The sequence below is a fragment of the Coloeus monedula genome (genome assembly GCF_965178545.1).
Source record: "Coloeus monedula genome assembly, chromosome: 30".
Lineage (NCBI taxonomy): Eukaryota > Metazoa > Chordata > Aves > Passeriformes > Corvidae > Coloeus > Coloeus monedula.
In genome coordinates, this window is record NC_138810.1 from 1,390,098 (window position 1) to 1,411,143 (window position 21,046).

Genomic DNA, 21,046 nt, shown 5'->3' on the forward strand with positions numbered 1-21,046 from the left:
CAAAATGCAGCTCTGACCCTTTCCCCGCAGTCCAACCATGGCACAGACCCCTCTACGCTCAACACAAACATCTCCAGTTTCAGGACCAACATCTCCAAGCTCAGTACAAATGAGCTGCAATGAGTTTTGCATCTCCAGACAAAACTCAGGACCATGAGGTTGGAATTCTAAGTTGCTCAGAACTAATCCTGCTGACTTCTTCCTTTTAATTAGTCCTGAGCACTGAGACATCCCCACACTCCCCACAAGTAACCACTAATCAGGCAGGGTATGAGCTCCACTAATTACCCGGATTTGCTCTCCATCCTCCCTGCAGTAATTGCAGCCCTGAGTAACTCCTGCCCTGAGTAGGGCTGAGCCCTGTGCCAGGCACGTGGAGCACGAGCCTGGCCAGGACCACGATCCCGAGGCTCAGCAGCACCCAAACCCCTTTAGCCTCCAAACCTGTGCTATGGGACTGACTCCACTGATGGAAAAGCTCTGGCTGGAGAGATGCCGGGGCGGGATGCAATCCAAAGGGAGGATTTTCAGAGGAAAAGGTTTTATAGGACCACAATCCCACCTTGTTCAGACTCAGCCACAGGCTGGACTTGTTCTTCCCAGAGTCCCCCACTTGTTAAGAGCAATATTCCCACAAACACCTTGTTTTAGAGGGAAGAGAGGGAGAGGAGAGGGAAAGAGAAGGGAAAAGAGGAAGGAGGAAGGGGGAAAAGAAGGGGGAAGGGGAATGAGAAGGGGGGAGGGGAAAGAGGAGGAGGAAGGAAGGGGGACGAGAAGGGAGAAGGGGGAAGACAAGAACCGTTCCATTGGAAGGGACCCACATCCATCCTCTGCTCGCCTGGGAGCTCGGTTCCCCACCTGTCATGGAGAAAAGAACCTTCACATCTCCCTGTGGGTCCCTTCCAGCTTGGGATGCGCCATGATTCCATGATATAATTCCAGCAATATGGAACGTTTCCCAGCAGTTCCGTGGCACTTGCACAGCTCCTCTGGAAAGGAAAAATACTCAGTTTATTGTAGGGCAAGAGCCTCTGTTAGAGCCCAGAAATGGACACCTGGTCCTCTGCATCCCTCTGGGATAAAATGGCCCTTCCAGCTACAGCTCCATCCAGGAGGAGCAACCCCACCACAGAGTCAGCTCTGGAGAGGAAAACAAGAACCAGCTCCTCAGTTTCCAGTAAAGCCACCACCCCCAGTGACAGGGCAAGGAAAAGGCTCTACAGACATCCCTCAGGAACGGGAAATGGAGAAAAGGGAAGAGAAACTTTCTGGGCAAGGAGCAGATGGGAAGAATCAAATCCCAGAGAAGAAAATCTCGCTCTGGGATTGACACCAAGAACTAAAAGGATGTTTCTGAAGAGCTGAGTTGGCCAAAATGGCCATAATTAGGGCACAGTTGGTGCTCCAGCCCTGCGGTCACATTTTCACACAGGAATTTCTGACAGTCATTGCTTTGGGACTGGTTCCCAATTTTCTGGGTAGGAAATCTGTGCCCAGGCTGCAAAATTCTGGTACTCTGAGGAGCTGAGCTGTAGTGAATCACCTGGAGTTTTGTGCCTCCCCTGCACTCACTTTGCATGGAATCGTGGAATATCCTCAGCTGGAAGAGACCCTCAAGGATCATTGACTCCAGCCCCTGACCCTGCACAGGACACCCCCAGGAATCCCTCCGTGTTCCTGGATTTTTCTGGTTGTTAAATCACAGCCTGATTTTTCAACACAACCCGACCTCAGCTCCAGCTCCACAGACCCCCCGTTGCTCCCTGCCCTTCCCATGCTCCCAGGGTCCAGCTGCAACGGCAGCTCAAGGGATAGATCCCAGCTAAGGAAGCCCAGGAGAACGGGAACCATCCTTCCCAGCACTGCTGGAGGCTGATGTGTGACCTCCCGAGGGTGGCTGCATTCCCTGGCTTTAATAGAAGGGGCAGGATCTGATGTTCCCTCAGCTGGAACACGGAAGGAAAAAAGCATCAGATTTCCTGGGACCACGATCCCATCTCCTTCAGCAGCTGATCCTGTGGCCCCCCCGCCTCCAGATATATAAACGTTGTCCCAGCTCATCCTCAGGGACACAGCAGCAGGTGGGCACTGAGGACACTCCGGGCAGGGTCACTCCTGGGAGCCTCCATGATGTGGGAACTGCGCTCCATCGCCTTCACCAGGGCCGTCTTGGCGGAATTCCTGGCGACTTTGGTCTTCGTCCTCTTCGGCCTCGGCTCTGCCCTGAACTGGCCCTCAGCGCCGGCCCCGAGCACCCTGCAGATCGCGCTGGCCTTCGGCCTGGCCATCGGGACCCTGGTGCAGGCCCTGGGCCACGTCAGCGGTGCCCACATCAACCCCGCCGTGACCCTGGGCTGTCTCCTGGGCTCGCAGCTCTCCCTGCTCCGTGCCCTCTTCTACGTGGTGGCCCAGCTGCTGGGGGGGGTGGTGGGCGCTGCCATCCTGCACGAGATCACCCCGGCCGACTCCCGGGAGGGCCTGGCCCTCAACAAGGTGAGGCTTCGGCACAGGATGGGCTTGGGAGGGCACGGGGAGGCTGGGCAGGGTCTTTGGAAAAGCTGGGCAGGCTCTTTGGGAAGGCTGAGGGATGGGAGGAAGGGGCTTGTGGCCAGCAAAGACCTTCTGGGGTCGGCGAGGGAGCCTCTGAATGCCACAGCCCAGCACCGGGACCCTGCTGCTCCACGGGTCCTGCCGGGAGCAGGGATGAAGGCAGGACTCATCTTCCTCCTCTGGTTTTAGGGCTAAAATTTCCTGAGGTCAATCAAGTATTTCCCATTGAGCCACTTCTTCCACCTGGGAAATGTTTCCTCTTTTCGTATCGGTGCCAAAAATGTCCCTAAAGCCAGAGGAAGGATCCAGCTGGCCACAAACACCTCCCGTGGAGTCAGAACCATCTCAGTTTCCCCTGGGGCTGCATTGGGGGGGACTTGGATTCTGGGGGTCCCAGGGGTTTAAGGAAGGACGCGTCCGAAACAGCACCTGTGCCTTCCTCCTGTCCCAGCCTCATCCCAACTTCCCCTCTGGTGTGGGAGCCTCTTCCCAGCTCTGCTTTGGCAAAGCCACAGTTTCCAGGTTGCTGGAGTGGTGGGGAGAGATTTGAGTCTAAATCCCAGATTTTCATTAGATTAAGCTCGTTGCTTGCATTGTGGCGGGATGGTCCCACCGGATCCAGCTGGGTCATCCCAAAGCGCAGCACGTGGATTCCCTAAAGCATCACAAGGATCTCAGGCTGGCTTCAGACAGGGAAAAAATAAAGGCAGGGAAGCTTAGGAAGCCATGGGGGATTCTCCAGTGGTATCCCAGCCTCCAACACCCCCTTCCCCACTGCTGCACGTGATAACCGGAGAGGGACAGGAACCGAAACCCAGGGATTCGCTGTCCCCCCTCCGTGCCCACCATCCCAGGGCGGCACAGGCACCTGCCGGGATCAGCATCACCCAGCCCCGACGGAGCGAGGGAGGAGCAGGGATCGGGATGGGAAGCAGCTCACGGAAATCGCCTTTCCCACGGCAGGGAGGCACTGCCAGGACTCAGCTGCAGAGTGATTAAGAGGGTTAAAAAGAGGGATTGTGGTTTAATCTGAACAAGGGGATTTAGGCCGATAATGACCCAGGGTAATAAAAGGAGGTTTAAGGGAGACTCAGACTGCTCCAGCTTTGCTGGTTTACAGCCTAAACCACCTGAAAGTGGGAACTGGGGATTTTGAGGTGTTTTTTTTCCCCTGTGGGCTGTTCATGTGCTGCTGCCTGCACAGATTATCCTGATAAAAATGGAGGGGAATACTGGAGAGGAGAATGAGGAAGATCTGACTCTGGAGCTCGGGCAGGAGGGCAGTTAGGACCTTCCTGGGACCGCTGAGCAACAGGATCAGATTTGGGGGGACACAGGGAAAGAAGGGACAGAGTTGGAGGAGACGGGGTGCAGCCAGGAACAGCTCCAGATCAGACCTGACAAATTCTCTGAGTCAAAAAAAGTGGAAAGGGAATTTTTTTTCTTTTTTCATGCCAAAATATTTCTTTTCAATGTCCTCAAAATGCAACCTGTAAACTTTTCCAAAAGGCATTCTGCGTATGAGGAAAAGAAAAATGGAAAAATACCAAAAAAATGCCAATAAAATTTCCTGAGAGATCAGTTGAGCATTTCCCATTGAGCCGCTTCTTCTACCTGGGAAATTTTTTCTTTCTGGTGCCCAAAATCTCCCCTGTCTCCTTTGGCTCCCCCTGATTTTGGATTCCTCTCCACATTCCCCATCCGCTCATGGAACTCGGCCCTGGAACACGTTTTTGCTCCCGTTCCAGCTGCACAATGAGACCACGACGGGGCAGGCGGTGACGGTGGAGCTGTTCCTCACCTTCCAGCTGGTGCTGTGCGTCTTTGCTTCCACAGACGAGCGGCGTGAGGACAACCTGGGCTCCCCTGCCCTCTCCATTGGCCTCTCTGTGGCTGTGGGGCACCTCCTCGGGGTGAGTGGATGGGCCAAAACTTGGCACTTTTGGGGTTCTCGTTTTGTTTATGCCCGAAGTTGGTTTGGCTGCGTCTCCGGGCTTGAGGGGAATGTGTAACCCGTGGTTTTCCAGTGGAGTGAGGGAAAAATCCCATCCAAGCCATGGGGGAGCTGTGGACTGAGCTCAGCTTTTATTTGGCATGAAAAGCTTCAATTTCTGGACTCTGCCTCTCCTTGAGTCCCATGGGGAGTTCCAGGGATCCGCGGGATCTCTCCTGGAGTGATCATGTTGGCAGCTGGGGCTCTCAAGAGCATGACGAGCCTGGGAAGTGTTTGGGACGGACGCTCAGGGAAATCCCACCTGGGTGACGCCCCAAAGCAGCCCCCACACCCCGTGCCCACAGGAAAACACTGTTGGTCCCACCACACCTTCCATCCTCAACGCTCCACAGGCCCCTGTGTCCTTCCTCAGAGGCAGGACAGGGAATTGTTGGCAGGACTGGGAGCCCATGCCCGCAGTCATCCCCCAGCAACGCCACGCTCGGGACGCACGAGCTCAGGCACCTCACGGGGTTGACTCAGGCCGTGGCGGCTCCTGGAATCCCTTTTCCGGGAACAGGAATGCTGGAGGGTGAAGCAGCAGCTCAGGGAATGATTAACCCTAATGACACCCCAACATTTTATAAAATGTGGTGGAAGGGCTTAATGCTGACACCGACCATGGTGTTCCCGGCAGATCCGTTACACCGGCTGCTCCATGAATCCCGCCAGGTCCTTCGCCCCCGCCGTCGTCGTCGGAGACTTCAGCGACCACTGGGTGAGAATTCGGCTCTGGGGGTTGGGTTGGAGGAGGCCCCCAAACTGCCAGTATTCCTCGAAACTCACCAAGCCAGACAAAATCCCGGCATTTCCATGCCAGCTCCCAGCTGGAGGAGAGATGGAGAGATTAGGAGCAGGAGGTGGGGCTGCTGGCTGCTTAATTGGCTTTTCCAAACTCCACACTGGGAGCGTTGCAACAGGATCGGGGTGTGAGGTCTGTTGACATGACTTAGCACAGGGAAAAAACCAATGGAATGTGGAGCTGCTGCCAGTCCTGGGGAGCTTTCCTGGTTCCTGGATCTGGGTACACCTTTGGGAACACTCCCTGGCTCCCCAGGGAACGGCCGTGGCTCTGAGCCTGCCAGAGCTCCAGGGGAATTTGGGCGGTGCTCTCAGGCACGGAGTGGGATTGGTGGCGTTGTCCTGAGCAGGGCCAGAAGCTGGACTTCTTGGGCCCTTTCCAGCTCAGGAGATTTTATTGTTTTCATCTGCAAAGAGCCCGGCTGGTTCCTGATGTGTGCCAAGGTGTCTGGCCCAGGCCACTGTCTCCTCCTCCTCCTCCTCCTCCCACAGCAATCCGTGAGTGGGTAGGAAAACGCTCTTGCAGACGGTCTCACATCACTCAGCACATCCCCAATGGGCCTGTCATTAATGCCAGGCTCTGAGCAGAGGGGGAAAGCTGGAAGGGGATGGTTGGGAATATCCAGGCACTGGAGCAGAGTTCAGGTCCCCAGCGATGGCCGAAGCAGAGCTGACCTCGTGTTTTGTTGCCAGGAAGGAACCCAAGCCCCCAGAGTGTCCCTCAGAGCTCCTCCCCACCCCTCAAAGCCAGGCTGGGTTTTGCTCACCCCACTCTTCTCTCCTCCCCAGGTGTTCTGGGTGGGCCCCCTGATTGGGGCTGCAGCAGCTTCGATCCTCTACAACTACGTCCTGTTCCCGCAGGCCAAAACCCTCTCGGAGCGCTTGGCCATCCTCAAGGGCTGCGAGCCCGAGCAGGACTGGGCCGAGCGCGAGGTCCGGCGGCGCCAGTCCGTGGAGCTCCACTCCCCCCAGACCCTGCCCAGGGGGATGTCTGAGAAGGTGTAGCCAAACCTCTCCCTGGGCTGAGAGAGGAGCTGGAAACCTCTGGCATGGTTTTAGTGCTTGTCCAGAGGAGCATCTCGCCTCTCCCCTCTCTCCCTTCATTTCTCCTGGGGCATTGACGTTGACTCCTCTCCCGGGGAGATGCTGTGCTGGTCCCACCCGCCTCCTGTCCCCAGCTCTCCCCACGCCCAGGGGGTTTCTGATCTGGGGGAGAACCAGTAAATCCCAACCCCACAGGAACGAGGACCCTGGGACCCCCCGGGATGCCCTCTTCCACATCCCCCTCGCAGGACACGCAGCTTGGCTGAGGCTGTTCCCTCCCGGAGAGCTCCGAGGAGCCTGGAGAGTGTTCATTACCCTGGGTGTGGAGGTTGCCACCCGATGCCTCATTGCTGCTGAACTCTGCTCCCGTCTCCCGTCCCCGCTCGGCTCTTGGCTCACACTCGAGCGGGAGCAGGAGCGCTCACGCCGAGCCACGAGTGTCACACACGACAGATTCTGCTGTGAAAGGGACCAAAGCGCCACTTCCCACCTGCCACGGGACACAGAGGTGCTCCCGCGGGGACTTTCCTGGGAAGGTGGGACTGGGAGCACGGCCAGGAGTCCCTGCAGGCCCCACTGGGGACCACCTGCACATTCTCTCTCCTGTGAAACGACAAGCCTGGGTTACAGCCCAAACTCATCCCCAGCTCATCGTTGGGCCAGGGTTGTCCTTCCTCTCTCTCCCTGGTTTTCCCTTCCTTCCCCCGGTCCTGTTCCCCTCGGAGGCTCAGAGCACCTGGAGCACGTAAAGGAAAGATTTCACACCCAAAGGGTTTCAGGTGTGAAGAATCAGAACCATGGAATGGGTGGGATGGGAAGGGACCTCAAACCCCACCCAGTGCCACCCCTGCCACGGCAGGGACACCTCCCACTGTTCCAGGGTGCTCCAAGCCCCGTCAGCCTGGCCTTGGGCACTGCCACAGCTGCTCTGGGCACCCTGTGCCAGGGCCTCCCCACCCTCACAGGGACGAATTCCTTCTCATCACCATCGCTTGCTTCCCTCATCCCTTTCCCATGGCTGCATCACTCCGGACCCTCCAAACCCCTCCTACCCCTTCCCTCTGCCCTGTCAGGACCTGGCCATGGTCCTCAGTCTGGCCAAGGAGTTTGGGTTGGTCTCTGGGTGAACTTTGCTCTTTCAGCCATTCATTGAACCCCGTTTCGCTTGCTCTGCCCCAAGTTCTCCATTCCCAGAGTGAATCCCAGCAGTGCCCCCAGCGCTGCCCCATCAGTGTCAGCCCCACCAGGATGTCTCTGGAAAGGCTGTTAATGGGAACATTCAATGAGATTGGACCCAATTCCCAATCCTAAGGGATGATTTACGGATCATTATGGATCGTTTCCTTCCCTCTGCTCTGACAGGAGCCCCCCACCAAAGGCTGCTCTTCTCCCTCTGCAGCAGCGGCACCGCCCCCTGCTCCCACCAGCCCCATCCTTTCCTTCCCCCCTGCTCTTCCTCAGGTGTTGGAGCGGCTGCTGCTGGAGGGAACAGGAGGGAGCCCAGCTTTGATCTGGCCCAGACCAGGTGTTTATCCACAGCCAGTCCATGCAAATACCCCCAGAGGGCTTTGCCAAGGCAGCACTTCCAGCCCTGGTTTGATCCACCCAGACCCGGGGATTCTGCTTCCCTTTGCTCCTCGATGGTGAATTTGAATTTTAGCTCAGAAGAGGCTCCTCAAAAATTCCCTCTGTTCTCAGCAATGGCAATAAAATCACGTTTTAAATCACTTCCAGTGTCAAATTGAGTTTCTGTTATCAAATGCTCGCTTTTAAAAGTTGTTCAGGGTTTTTGATGCTTTTTAACAGAAAATGAATCCACGTAGGCACGCAAGGAAATCCCAGCGGACTCCTCCAGAAGTCACCCTGTGCATGTTCTGCTGTAGAAACAGCCACAGCTGAATTCGGTTATTTATTTAAATTAATCTTGGTGTGTTCAAGGTCCCTTCTCCAGATCGAAGCATTTCATTTATTATTTACCCTGGCAATGTCTAAGTCTCGCAGGGCCTGATCTTGAGGTTTAATGTCTGATAATGGCTCTCCTCTTCCACGTGAAGTGCTTTAAATTCCCTTTTACCCCCTGAATTTGGACACGGGGATCAAATACTGACACATTTATGGAAAACTCTGGCACGTTTATGGTAAACAGTAGATATAAAGTCCCATAAAGTCACCTCCCAGACCCCAAACCCCTCAGCCCGGTGGCTGAAGCAGCTCCAGGAATACAAATTCACCTTCCCTGTGGAGCTGTGTCACTTCCCTGTCAGGAAACCACCCGGACACTCCAGATCATGCTGGGGGGCTGGAATTGGAGGGCAGGGTCAGGAACCCGGAGCTGCCACGGACCGACCATAATCCGCCCTAAACTGGCAACACTTGGGATGTTGAAAATGATCCCAAGGGAATGCTTTGAGCCAGGATTTGAAGCATTCCCATGTCCTGCCACCCCCAAGACCATGAGGTTTTCCCCTTCTCCACCTTGGGCTCCGGGATGGCCTCAGCTGTGGGCTGATCCTTCTGCAAAGCTGCACAAATTCCGGAGCACTTTGGACACATCCCTGTCCCCTTCCTTGCCTTTGCTGCTTGGCTGCCATATTCCTGGAATCATGGAATTGTTTGGGTTGGAAAATGCCGTGGAGACCAGCGAGTCCAAGCGTTTCCCCAGCACTGCCACATCCCCCCGACCATGTCCCCAGGTGTCACAGCTTTGAAATCCCCCCAGGGATGGGACCCCACCCCTGCCCTGAGCAGCTGTGCCTGGTCTGGAAAACCCTTTCCATTGAGGAATTTTCCCAATATCCAACTAAAGCTCCCCTGACACAGCCTGAGGCCTGTTCCCTGGGAGCAGAGCCCGACCCCCCCGGCTGCCCCCTCCTGTCAGGGACTTGTGCAGAGCCACAAGGTGCCCCCTGAGCCTCCTTTTCCCCAGGCTGAGCCCTTTCCCAGCTCCCTCAGGAGTTCTCCAGCTCCTTCCCTGCTGCTCCAGCCCTTCCCCAGCTCCGCTCCCAGCTCTGGCCTCGCTCTGGCCCCTCGGGGTCTCTCTTGGCAGTGGAGGCCTGAAGGGACCCCAGGATCTGAGGGGCCCCAGCAGAGCCCAGCGAAGGGGCCCTGCCCTGGTCCTGCTCCTCACCGCTTCTGATGCCATTTGTAGTCATTCCCAAGGAATTCCCTCCTTTCCCCACTCCACCTCTGGGAAGGAGCATTGCCACACCCACCCACTGACCCCTTACCTGTTGTGGGGGCAGCTGAGGGTGACCCGAGAGCATCCAAATCCCTGCTCAAGGAATCTGAGAGAACCTGGGAACACCAACCTCGATCCCAGCGCCTGAAGGGTGTCTGCACCACGTGGGGAAACAGGGAAAGGACTGGAAGAACATGGAAATAAAATCATGGCCTGGAGAAGCCCAAACCCACCTGCACCTTGGAAATCCCAGCCCAGGACAAACCCCTTCAGCCCCCGGTCACACCTGTGGGACAGGGAGGACAGAGCTCAGCCCAGGGTCACCTCAGTGGGGGCAGAGCTGAGTTCTCTGCTGGCGATTCCTTGGCCTGACCTTTCCAAATCCTGCCAGTCCCAACCCCAGAGCCTCCATCCGTCACTTCCCTGCAATGCCATGACCTGCCTGGGATCAGGTGCATCATTATTTTGCATCATTATTTTTATGGCTCTATTTACATATGGAGAAATATTTCCCAAGTGTGCTTTCGTTGAGGAGGGGCCGGAGCCAGGAGGGCAAGAGGAGGAGGCAGGGCCCGGGGTAGGAGATGAGCACAGAGCATCCCAGAAGGTGCTGATGCTCCAGGGGGAAGCCAAACATCCCAAAATTCTGCTGTTTCCAGGGCTTTAGTAAGGCCTGTTTCCCAGGGCTCTGCCAAAGGATCTGATGGAGAGAATGGAGGCTCTGCTTCAATTTTTATCCAAATTTCCCAGGAATCCAAACAATCGAAAGAAAAATCCCACATTTCCAGACACCACTCAGTGCAAGAATCTTCAGCTCCGGACATGATGGCACAAGGGATCTTCCCAGCATGGGCGTCTTTAACTCCCCAGTGAACGTTTTAAAGCTGAGAAATTCCATGGTGCATCTGCTCCGAGTCTCAGAGGCAGAATGGGGGGAAAATGGATTTTCCCATTCCCCAGGTGTCCCCAATGTCCTGCTGTGAAACCTTGGGCACTTGGACCCAGGGGATTGTGTGAAAATCTTGGCTTTTCACAGAACCATGGGAAGATTTGAGCGGGAAGGGACCTTAAAGCCCATCCAGTGCCACCCCTGCCATGGCAGGGGCACCTCCCACTGCCCCAGGCTGCTCCAAGTCCCAATGTCCAGCCTGGCCTTGGGCACTGCCAGGGATCCAGGGGCAGCCCCAGCTGCTCTGGGAAATCCATTCCAGGGCCTCCCCACCCTCACAGGGAGTAATTCCTTCCCAATGCCCCATCCATCCGTGCCCTCTGGCAGTGGGAAGCCATTCCTCCTTGTCCTGGCTCTCCAGGCTCTTGGAATTTGTCTCCCTTCACCTTTCCTGCAGCTCCTTCAGGTCCTGCAAAGCCACAGTGAGGTCACCCCAAGGCTTCTCCTCTCCAGGCTGAACAATCCCAGCTCTCCCAGCCTTTCCTCCCAGCAGAGCTGCTCCATCCCTCTGATCCCCCTGGGGCCTCCTCTGGATCTCTGCAGCAGCTCCAGCTCCTCCCTGTGCTGGGCCCCAGGGCTGGGGCAGCTCTGCAGGTGGGGTCTCACCTGAGCACAGGGGCAGAGGGGCAGAACCCCCCCTCCCCCCTGCCCACCAACCCAGGCTCGGGGGTCTCTGGGTCCTGTCCAGCTCTCACCCCCAGCACCCCCAGGATGTTTTTAGGAGTTTCCAGATCGCTGCAATGACACCAAGAACTTGTTCGGTAATTCACGGTGGTTTTCAGGTGATTCAGGGCCTGGTTGTGATTTCAGGTCCCTCTGCCTTGGTGGAGCAGAAGCTCCTCCAGCCCAGGCAGGACGGCACTGCCAGGGGAGGGGGAAATCCCTTCCCAGGGACATCTCCCTGCCCACATCCTTTCAGTTCATTCCCAGATGTGCTCCTGGTAAACCAAGGAAGGACTGCACAGGCGCAGACAGTTCCACAGCAAACACCTTTCCAGGGGAAAAAGCCACTGCCCCAAACTCGTCTGAATCCCGGGGACACAACAAACGGCCCCTAAGAATTCCAAGGGAGCGGAAAGGGCGCCTTTGGATGCCCCTGGTGCCGGTGGCTTTGCTGGAAAGGGCTGGACCTGAACATCAGGACACCGGGGCTTCATCCCACCTCTCCCACTGTGTGATCTGGTTTTCCCACCGGGCTTTTGCTTTCCCTGATACTCATCATTATCCCATGGGACAATTTAAGGATGATTTCAATGCAAATGAGCTCCTGAGGAGGCAGAGCAGCCTCAGAGCTGCCTCGAGACGCCAGGAATTACTGAGCAAAGAGCAGAGCCACGCTGCCATTAAGCTTCGTCACCAGTCAGCACTCACAGAGCCTCTGTTTAGGTGGCCCCCGTGTTCAGGGAGCCCAGGCCACCGGCACTGTGACCCCCGGCAGCCACGGAGGGCTGGAGGACACCCTCGGGACAGCCCCAAAATTCAATGTCACGGCGTTCGGCTCTGAAGCCGGGACTAAAGGAAGCCAAAGCCTCGTTGCTGCAGGGCAGGAGAAAGTGGAAACGCCACCAGCCCCAGGCCAGCAGCGTCATCGCTCAGCTTCAAAGAGAGGGCAGCAGATGGGGCTCCGATTAGAGGGATCCTTGGAAGCCCCATCTGAAACACCTGCACAGGTGCATCCAAAGCAAACCCTTCCCTGCAGTCCCTGACTGAGGATCAGGAGAGCAAAGGTTGCTGCTTCTGCTCTGTGATATTTCAGTTTTTCCTTATCAATGCCTTGTTGCAAAATCCTGAAGCTGAGCCAGCAAGAAACACCTTTTCTCTTCAGAAACGGAACCAGACTTTCTCCTCTGGTGTAATCCCAGCCACGGGTTTTGGGTCATCTAATCCCAGCCCATGACTCAAGGTCGTGGGTTGGACTCGAAGATCTCAGAGGCCTTTTCCAGCTCAGTTGATTCTGTGCTTCCGATCCCAGTTCCAGCAGGATTGGTGTCTCCTGCTCGGGACATCCTGTCACTGTTATTATCCCTGCCCCTGTTACTGGGCCAGTTTTAAGGTCCTTGGCTGAGTACGGATCCAGGCGAGGAGGAAATCCCCAACCCTGCTGGTGCCGGGCTCAGCAGCGTCTGTAACCTGCCTCTGCCAGGCCCCGAGGTGCAGCACGGAGCTGGACTCACCAAAACTGCGAGGAAATGCGAATTAACAACAGCTAATTAACAACAGCCCCGCGCGGGCTCCTGGGCTGAGTGGGGACAGCAGGGACCGACAGGGACGGGCACGGGGTGGCCCCAATGGCACACCCACCTCCCGCCCCAGGCAAGGATGAGGCAGCGGCTGCCTCCCTCCCACCCCATCCCCAAGCGAGGACCCTCCGCTGAGGGACTCGGACAGGTTTGGGTTGTGTTGTTCGTCTGCTGATGCCAGCGAGGAGGAGGAGGAGGAGCAGGAGGAAGGAGGAGGAGGAAGGAGGAGGAAGCAGGCAGCCAAACCTGCCCTTGTTGCCAAAAGCCTCCTCGTGCTGTGTCCTGCAGGGCGGGTGAAGCGAGGCGTGTGTGACCCCTCCACGTGGGTGTCCGTCTGTCAGCGCCGCCTGCCCGGGGCCCGGCAGCTCCTTGCCCAATTCCATTAAACCTGACACATCAAAGCACTTCGAGTTCAGCCAAGCTCCTCGGAGGGCACGGAGCCAGGGAGAGGACAGGGAGCCTTCCCCACGCCAGGGCTGACATCAGAGCAGCCAAGCAGGAATGCCCCGGTGAGAAAAGGTTCCCGAACTGCCTCCGGAAAAGAGGCTTCGCGCGGTGTGTTGGGAGAGAAACGGGACGTTTCTCTCCTGAAGTTTTCCCTGTCATTCCCAGCCGCATTTGACCACATGCCCTAGCCAGATGCAGGATTTTGCTTATTATTATCCACACTTGGGAGGCTGGAAGAGCATTTTTTTTGGCTTTTCAGCCAAAGCAAGAAGTGTGCTGGAGGAGCCGACAGCAAAATGCAGCCGCCGCCAAGGGAGATCCAGGATGGGAACGCTGAGGAAGGGTTTGGAGGATGGGAACAGGGAGCATTTTATCCAGCTGGAGCCACAGACAGGGCTGAAGGGAAGTGGCAAGTAATTACTGTAGCTGGAATCCGGCCATGGTGTCTTGAAATACCAGCTTGCAAAACTTTCACCAAAACATGCCAACGGACCAGGTGTTTCGAGGATAACAGATCTGGGCTTTGACTCTGCAATCAGCCCCGGGATCAGCAGATCCAGGAGAAAACCATTATCAGGAATTAAGGCTGTAATAGATCCTCAGTCCCTCGAGGCCCTCCAGGTCTGTTTTGCTCAGGATTTTGGGTATAAAGGAAGGGAAAAGCTCATTTATTTCCAGTTCTGGACAAGAACGTCTCCTTGCTCTGGACAGGAATCCTCCCGGTGTTTGACAGCCTCCTCAGAAGGCAGCAGTGAATCCAGCTTTCTGGATTTAGGGAGGATTTTAGCAATGTCCTGCCTGCAGAGCTGTGCTCCCTCAGTGCTGGAGTGTGGCTGCCCCTCCGGAGGGACCTGGCAGCCAGGGATAAACCTGGCCTGGGCATCACTCGAGCAAGGAAACGTGGATCAACCAAGCAAGGAGAGCAGATCTGGCACCCAAACCCATCTAAAAAAAATAATCCTGGCACAAGGCTGCGAGGGCTACGAGAGAACCAAGAATTCTTTGTTAAGCGTCACCCGAGACCTTTTCCGCCCCAAAACCTCAGTCCTCAACAGCTCCGTGTGCACAGCCCCGAGAGCCTCCCCCGCCACTCCCTGCCAGCCAGGGATCTGCAGATGGATGGGTTTGGGACAGAGGGCAGCGCCCCAGGAACATGAAAGGAGATGTGTAAACACGGCCTGCGTCCATGCAGAGCCTGTGCCTTGGCGTTGGCATTCCCAGGAGCAAAATCACTGCTCGTTGAGCAAGAGCTGGAAAGGCAGAAAGAAAAGGAAAGGGCGCAGGTGTCAGGGGAGGAGACGCCGTCCCCGGCTGGGAGCAGCCCCCAGTTCCAGCACTTGTTCCAGTGCTCTGGAAGGAGCAGCAGAGAGGAAAGGGAGCAGAGGCTCCCAGCCACGCTCTGCACCAGGAGCCTTCTCCATCCCGGTAACGCCATCCCATTGCTCCATCCATGCACCTCAAGGAAGCTCCGGCTCATCTACAGCTCCCCAGAGGGACAAAGCTTCCCCCAAACCCTTCCCTGCTCCCTGGACAACTGCAAACCACCGCTTTCCTGGAGCTGAGCTCTCTTGACAGCCTGGGAGAAGCTCCAGCTGTTGAATTTTCCTTCCCATTTCAAGGTCCCATGGAAGCTGAACGCACCCTGAGCCCGGCCCCGGGAGAGCTCCTCCAGCCCAACGAGGGTTTCCAACAGGAGCAGTGCAAGCACAGCGAGGGAGGGATTATTAACTACACCTGTGCTGATGAAACACCCAGGGCCTGGCGAGAGGCAGCAAAAGGGAAAAGCAGAGGAGGGAGCTCAGCCTCGTTATGCAACCTCGTTATTTAACGACCACAGAGACACCCTATAGGGGCTCTTTGTTTGCAGAGGGAAAGGAGAGAAATGCCACCAATATCTGAGTCACTGGTTCACCAAGAGGCTGCAAAGACATTTCAGATGGAAACTTTTCCAGGTTCACATGATAATTTGGGAGGACTGGCTAATTCCCTGGCTCCACCCACCACCCTGTAACACAGCTCCTGCTGCTCTTGCATATATAGATAGGTATGGCCCTACACCTGGGTGCACACACCAGAGCCCGGACACAGAGCAACCCTAAACTTTCTTCCTCCCTGGCTGCCCTCCACCTGCTCCCACCATGAAGAAGGAAATACTAACCCTGGCCTTTGCTCGAGCCGTCTTTGTGGAGTTCCTCTCCACGCTCATCTTCGTCTTCATCGGGCTGGGCTCGGCGCTGAAGTGGCCATCGGCCCTGCCCAGCATCCTGCAGATCGCACTGGCCTTCGGGCTGGCCATCGGCACCTTGGTGCAGGCCTTCGGCCACATCAGCGGCGCCCACATCAACCCTGCTGTGACCATCGCCTTCTTCGTGGGCAACCAGATCTCGCTGCTCCGCACGCTGCTCTACATCGTGGCCCAGCTGGTCGGGGCCATCGCCGGCGCCGGGATCCTCTACGGCGTCACCCCCGCCAACACCCGCGGCAACCTGGCCATCAACGTGGTGAGTCCCGGCCGGGGGCGCTCCCCTCTCCCCTGGCCTTCCCTTCGGCGCCGACACGGGGAGGAGAATCCGCTGGGATGGGTCCTCAGTGCTCTGTCCTGCACGAAGAACGGAGGGCTGGGAATGGGCCGGGAGTGAAGCCGAGCTCTGACATGATGGCTTTATTGTGCCGCTGATGAGTGGGATGTTTTTCCCTCCTTTAATGAGGGCTTCCTCTGTCCTGAGGGCCCCGTGAGTCACCCGCACCACTGAGATGTTCCCGAGTGCAGCCTCTCCACCTGGAGATTAGCGCGGGATAGGAGCCGTGCCAGCAGCGGGGGGAGGGAGCAGAGCCCAGTCAGACCAGTATGGGCAGGGGGAGCAGAGCCCACTGGAACCAGTGGCTGGGCGAGCTGGGAACAGAGAAGGATGGGAGAGGTGGTGGGGGAGAGCTGGAGAAGGAGCAAGGAGCAGGACAGAGCCGAGGGGCTGCGAGCTGCAGGGGCTGCTCCCAGGGGAGGAGGGGGCACAGCGAGACCCTCAGAGATAAGCGGGAATGAGGTCCAGCCTGAAACCCTCGGGGCAGTGCTGGGAAAACACCTGGAATGGGAGCGGTGGAGCCGCCGCTCCAACCACGGCCAGGTCTGGACCCCTGGGAGCTGCACAGACGTTGCGGAGGGTTTGGTCACTGGGACGAGGAGCTCCAAAGCCTCTCATTCCACAGGTTCCACATCCCAAAGAAGCCAGATTTAGCTAAAAAATGAGCTGTGATGGGTTGGGTCACTTTGTCCTTCCCAGGGCCAGTGGGGTCGAGTCCCCCTGAGAGTCCCCAGGGTTTTGCGCAGTCACTGGGACACAACAGCCCCTCCCACCCCCATGGCCTTCATCCCACCCCTCACCCTCCGTCCCATCCCAGCTGCTCCTCGTCCTCCTGGGCAGGTGCTCCTCACAGTGCAGGGCAGAAGTCAGGGTGCAACAGCCCGCAAGGATCAGAGGGGAAAGAAATGCAGGAAAAAAGGGAATTGGTGGCAAAGTGCTCAGTGCTGTGGAGACAGGGAAGTGGAGAGAGCTGTGGAGAGCCCAGCGAAGGGACAGGCCCAGGGGAAAGACAGATTTTGGAGACTTGCAAAGAAAGAAAGATCATTTCTTTCCTTTTAGAGAAGGAGCAGGGAGCCTGAGCAGGGGCTGGGCAGGGGCCCCGGGGGGCTTCTCACCCAACTTCACCCTCCCAAATCTCCCAGCAAAGCACCCAGAGCCCTCCCGGTGATGCCGAGCCCCGGGGAGGGTTAATTATTGTCCCTCTCGTGGTTCCAGCTCAACAACAACATAACCGCAGGCCAGGCCCTCGTGGTGGAGATCATCCTCACCTTCCAGCTGGCCGCCTGCATCTTCGCGTCCACGGACAACCGGCGCAACGGCGTCGGCTCCCCCGCGCTGTCCATTGGCCTCTCCGTCACCGTGGGCCACCTGGTGGGGGTGAGTCCGGGCTGAGGGGCCTGTGAGCACAGAGCTCCCCACAACACCCTCGTGCAGTTGGTCCTGAGGGAGCCGCTCTGGGAGAGACAGCCGGGAGGTCTTGGGGCTCCTTCGTGGTTGGGGGGCATCTCCAGCCCTCTGGAACAGAGACTTCAGTCCCAACGAGCAGCTCCGATCTGCTCCTTAACCCAGCGTTCTCCCCACACCTCCAGATTTACTTCACTGGCTGCTCCATGAACCCTGCGCGCTCCTTCGGGCCCGCGGTCATCACCAGGAGGTTCAGCTCCGCGCACTGGGTGAGTGCTGGTGGCACTGGGGACAGGGACAGATGGGAGCCACGTGGGGACAGCGCAGGGACTGCCATGGGAATGACAGGGGTGGGGGTTTCAGAGCCCACCCCAGGCAGGAAGGATCAAAAGGGGCTGGAGAACAAGGGAGGTTTTGCCCCTTGGCGCATCAGGAACAGTTAATCCCCTGGCACAGAGCCAGCGAGGGGACAGAAATGAACCCATCCCTGGGTAGTTTGGGTGGGAACGACCTAAAAGCTCATCCAGTCCCACCCCTGCCATGGGCAGGGACACCTTCCACCAGCCCAGGTTACTCCAAGCCCCATCCAACCTGGCCTTGGACACTGCCAGGGATGGAAATCAGCCATGGTGCCCCCTGAGCACCACTGGTGTCCTCTGAGCCCACGGAGAAGCCCAGCTTGGTCCTTGCTCTCACCCAGCACTTCCTGCAAGCTCAGCCCCAGCCTTGCAGAGCAGGTTGGGCCCTCAGCGAGCACTGGCTGAGGGGGTTCAGCTCAGGAAGTCTCTGGAATGGGTATTTTCCTCTCCACGTGGCAGGAGACGTGGAGCAGGGACGGGTGGTGGTGCCATGAGCACTCCTGGAGCACCAGCCCCAGGAGCTGCTCTCACCGTGTCCCTGTCGCTTTCCAGGTGTTCTGGGTCGGGCCCATCCTCGGGGCGTGCTTGGCCTCCCTGCTCTACTTCTACATCCTGGTCCCCTACTGCATGAACATGTCCGACAGGGTGGCCATCATCAAGGGCACCTACGAGTCCGAGGAGGAGTGGGAGGAGCAGCGGGAGGAGAGGAAGAAGTCCATGGAGCTGACCCCGCCGTAAGAGCAGCTGGAACAGCCGAGCCGAGCGAGGGGAGGAAGCCCCACACAGGGGCTCACGTGTGCCCCAAAGCCAGGCACGACCGCACCCAGCTGCAGCTGCAGCCTCTTCCTCCAGACTTCCCATCCAGGCCCCCGGCGCTGCGGGAAGGCCGGGGGCTCCGTGTGTGCGCGTGTGTAAAGAACCCCTGCATGAGCTCTAGAACCTCGCCAGCTTCCCCGCAGCCACAAAGCCCCTCAGCCAGCCCTGGCACCCTCGGCTCCATCCCTGCCCTGCCGGTGCCGCTCTGCACCACGGCAGGGCCCCGGGCCCCGCCTTGGGGCACCTGCAGGACCGCACCTGGCCCAGGTATGGCAACACCTGGGGGCCCTGGGGGAAGGGGAATGACCGCTTAGGGCAGGGGGGTGCAGCCACCCCCCAGCCCCGGGGCTGCTCGTAGATGCTCTTTCACCTTTCCTGGTGCTGGGAGTCCTTTTCATTCCCAAAGAATGAGACTTTTTGGATTCTGTGTTGAGATCTTTGTATTATACTTTATTATTTATTGCGAATAAAGGAAAGTTTAAAAAAAAAGAAATCCTGGGTGCAAATCTGCTCAAGTCTCAAAGTTCAGGAGGGAAAAGGGATTGAGCTGGATGTAAACTCATCCCAAAGGCTCAGGGGAAGAGCGAGGGCTCAGCCCCTGAATCCTGTGGGAGCTGGTGGGCTGGGAGGGGCAAACATCAGTCCTGGGAAGGGTAAGTGGGCGCTTGTCATGGAGCGGGGAAGAGCAGCAGCTCCAGGGCAGCTGGGAGCCCATCCTGGGGCTGGCATGGGCTGGGAGGAGCAGGAGCGATCCTTCCAACCCTTCCAACCCTTCCCACACGGCCGGTTTCACTCCAGCCTTACCAGTTCTCCCAGACGGCTCCACGGGTGCCCTCAAAAAGTGACCCACAACTCCCCAGCCCCTCGCCTGTGCCAAACCCACACCTTCACCTGACCTTCTGCTCTGGCCCTGCTCTTCCAGTTCTACCACAACCCTCTGCCAGAGCAGCTCCCGGCCAAGACACCGGCACAGGGACATGGGCACGGGGACACCGGGACAGGGGAACCGACACGGGAACACCAACACCGGGCCAGGGACACCAGGACAGGGGAACCGGGACAGAGACACCAGGCCAGGGACACCGGGCCAGGGACACCGGCCCATGGACACCGGGACAGGGACACCGGGACAGGGACACCGGCCCTGGCCCAGCTCCCTCCCAGCCACTCCTCCGATCCAGCCCCTCCTCCGGCTGCCCAGGGGAGGTTTCCACACGGACCCCCAGGGAGGTGGGAGACTCTTCCCTGGAGCTCCCCGATCCCAGGTTCAGCTCAATCTCAGCCAGGAGAGTCCTGCAGCCTTGGCCAGGGGGGATGGGCAGCGTCACCTGGATTTTGGCACCCCTGGACCTGCAGTCCCGGCTGAGCCGGGGGAGCAGCACCTTCACATCCCCAGGTGTCCCCAGAAGGGGTTGGGGACCAGCAAGAGGGGGAAGGGAGGTAGAAGAGTGCTTTGGATCTGCAGCAGGGCCAGGAAATTAAACCCTGCAAACCCACCCATCCTCAGGGATGGGCTGAGGACCCCCCACGCCTCAGTTTCCCCTTTTGAAGGATATTCAGCCCCTTTCCCATGGGGAGATGGGAAAAACACCAGCCCTGGGGAGATTAAAGCAGGCCCAGATCCCAGAGACCCCTCTCAGGGGCTGGGGCAGGGCAGCCCCCAAAACCTGCGCCCCCTCAGTGTCCTCCCCCTGTGCCCCAGGACCTGAGGGTGCACCCAAGGTGCATTCAGCCCCCCCAAATTGGGAATCTTGGCCATGCCCCTGATTTTGGATCTCCGAACCCCATCCATCCCCACACCGGAGCAGGGATGGCGGAGTCCCGGTGGGAACTGGGGACCAGCACAGCCTCCCCCAGATGTGCCCAGCCCCCCCCAGGTGATGAACGCCAGGGGAAGGAGCCCGGGCTGGGTGTGAGCCCTCCCGGGATGAATCAGAGGCTCTGCAGCTCCAGCTCTGTGTCAGCACAAAAACCACCCAGGGCCCAGCCCCGAGCCCAGCTCGGGTGTCACTGGGGGGATTTGGGGTCAGTGGGACCCCGAAGCAGGGCAGGTGCAGCTGAGCCCAGCGGGAGCCCTCAGGACCACGGAGCCCTCAGCTCCTTCCCCACCCGGCTCCCCTGGCCCTGAGGATTCCATCCAGGCAGGGAGGGGAATTTAATCCAGGCTGGATTTTGGCATCCAGCAAACCCCGTGACCTCACCCGGCCAGGGCAGAGCCCAGGTCAGGGCTGGGAAAGCCTGAGGTCCTCCCACCTGTCCTCACCTGTCCAGGAATGGGAACAACAGCGCTTGAAAACCAGTGAAGAGTTGGGGTTTGTTATTATTATTATTATTATTATTATTATTATTATTATTATTATTGCTTCTTTACCATTCCAGCTTCTTCAGACCAATTTTTAATGAGCTTGGAAGGCTGGGAGGCAGCAGAGCCCCGCTCACTCCTTGAGCAGAAATTGGTTTTTCACAGAAAAATCCACCTTTATTTCAGCAGGAACAGCAAGGCCAGGTACAAACCCCTGGGTTCACTCCTGATTTACCTGCACTGCTGTGCTGGTTTTCCTGCTTCTCCCTCAAAACAAGAGTTTCCATTCCAGCAGCAGTATCCCATCCCATCCCATCCCATCCTATCCCATCCCAATCCCACATTCCCCCACCCCATCCCACCCCCTTCCCCAAGCCACACAGC

The 21,046-nt window shown here is 57.8% G+C and overlaps 2 protein-coding genes across 2 annotated transcripts; both read left to right on the forward strand.

The window, feature by feature from the left end:
* Nucleotides 1-2,127: 2,127 nt before the first annotated feature.
* Nucleotides 2,128-6,349, forward strand: AQP2 (aquaporin 2; the record flags this gene model as incomplete). The annotated part of the gene is made up of 4 exons (XM_082299181.1): nucleotides 2,128-2,493; nucleotides 4,299-4,463; nucleotides 5,181-5,261; nucleotides 6,134-6,349. The coding sequence occupies 4 exons, from the start codon at nucleotides 2,128-2,130 to the stop codon at nucleotides 6,347-6,349; spliced, it is 828 nt and encodes a 275-aa protein (XP_082155307.1).
* An 8,991-nt stretch (nucleotides 6,350-15,340) lies between these two features.
* On the forward strand, nucleotides 15,341-18,282 carry AQP5 (aquaporin 5; the record flags this gene model as incomplete). Its single annotated transcript, XM_082299183.1, has 4 exons — nucleotides 15,341-15,703; nucleotides 16,997-17,158; nucleotides 17,371-17,454; nucleotides 18,097-18,282. 4 exons carry the CDS (start codon nucleotides 15,341-15,343, stop codon nucleotides 18,280-18,282), a joined length of 795 nt encoding a protein of 264 aa, XP_082155309.1.
* Nucleotides 18,283-21,046: the final 2,764 nt, after the last annotated feature.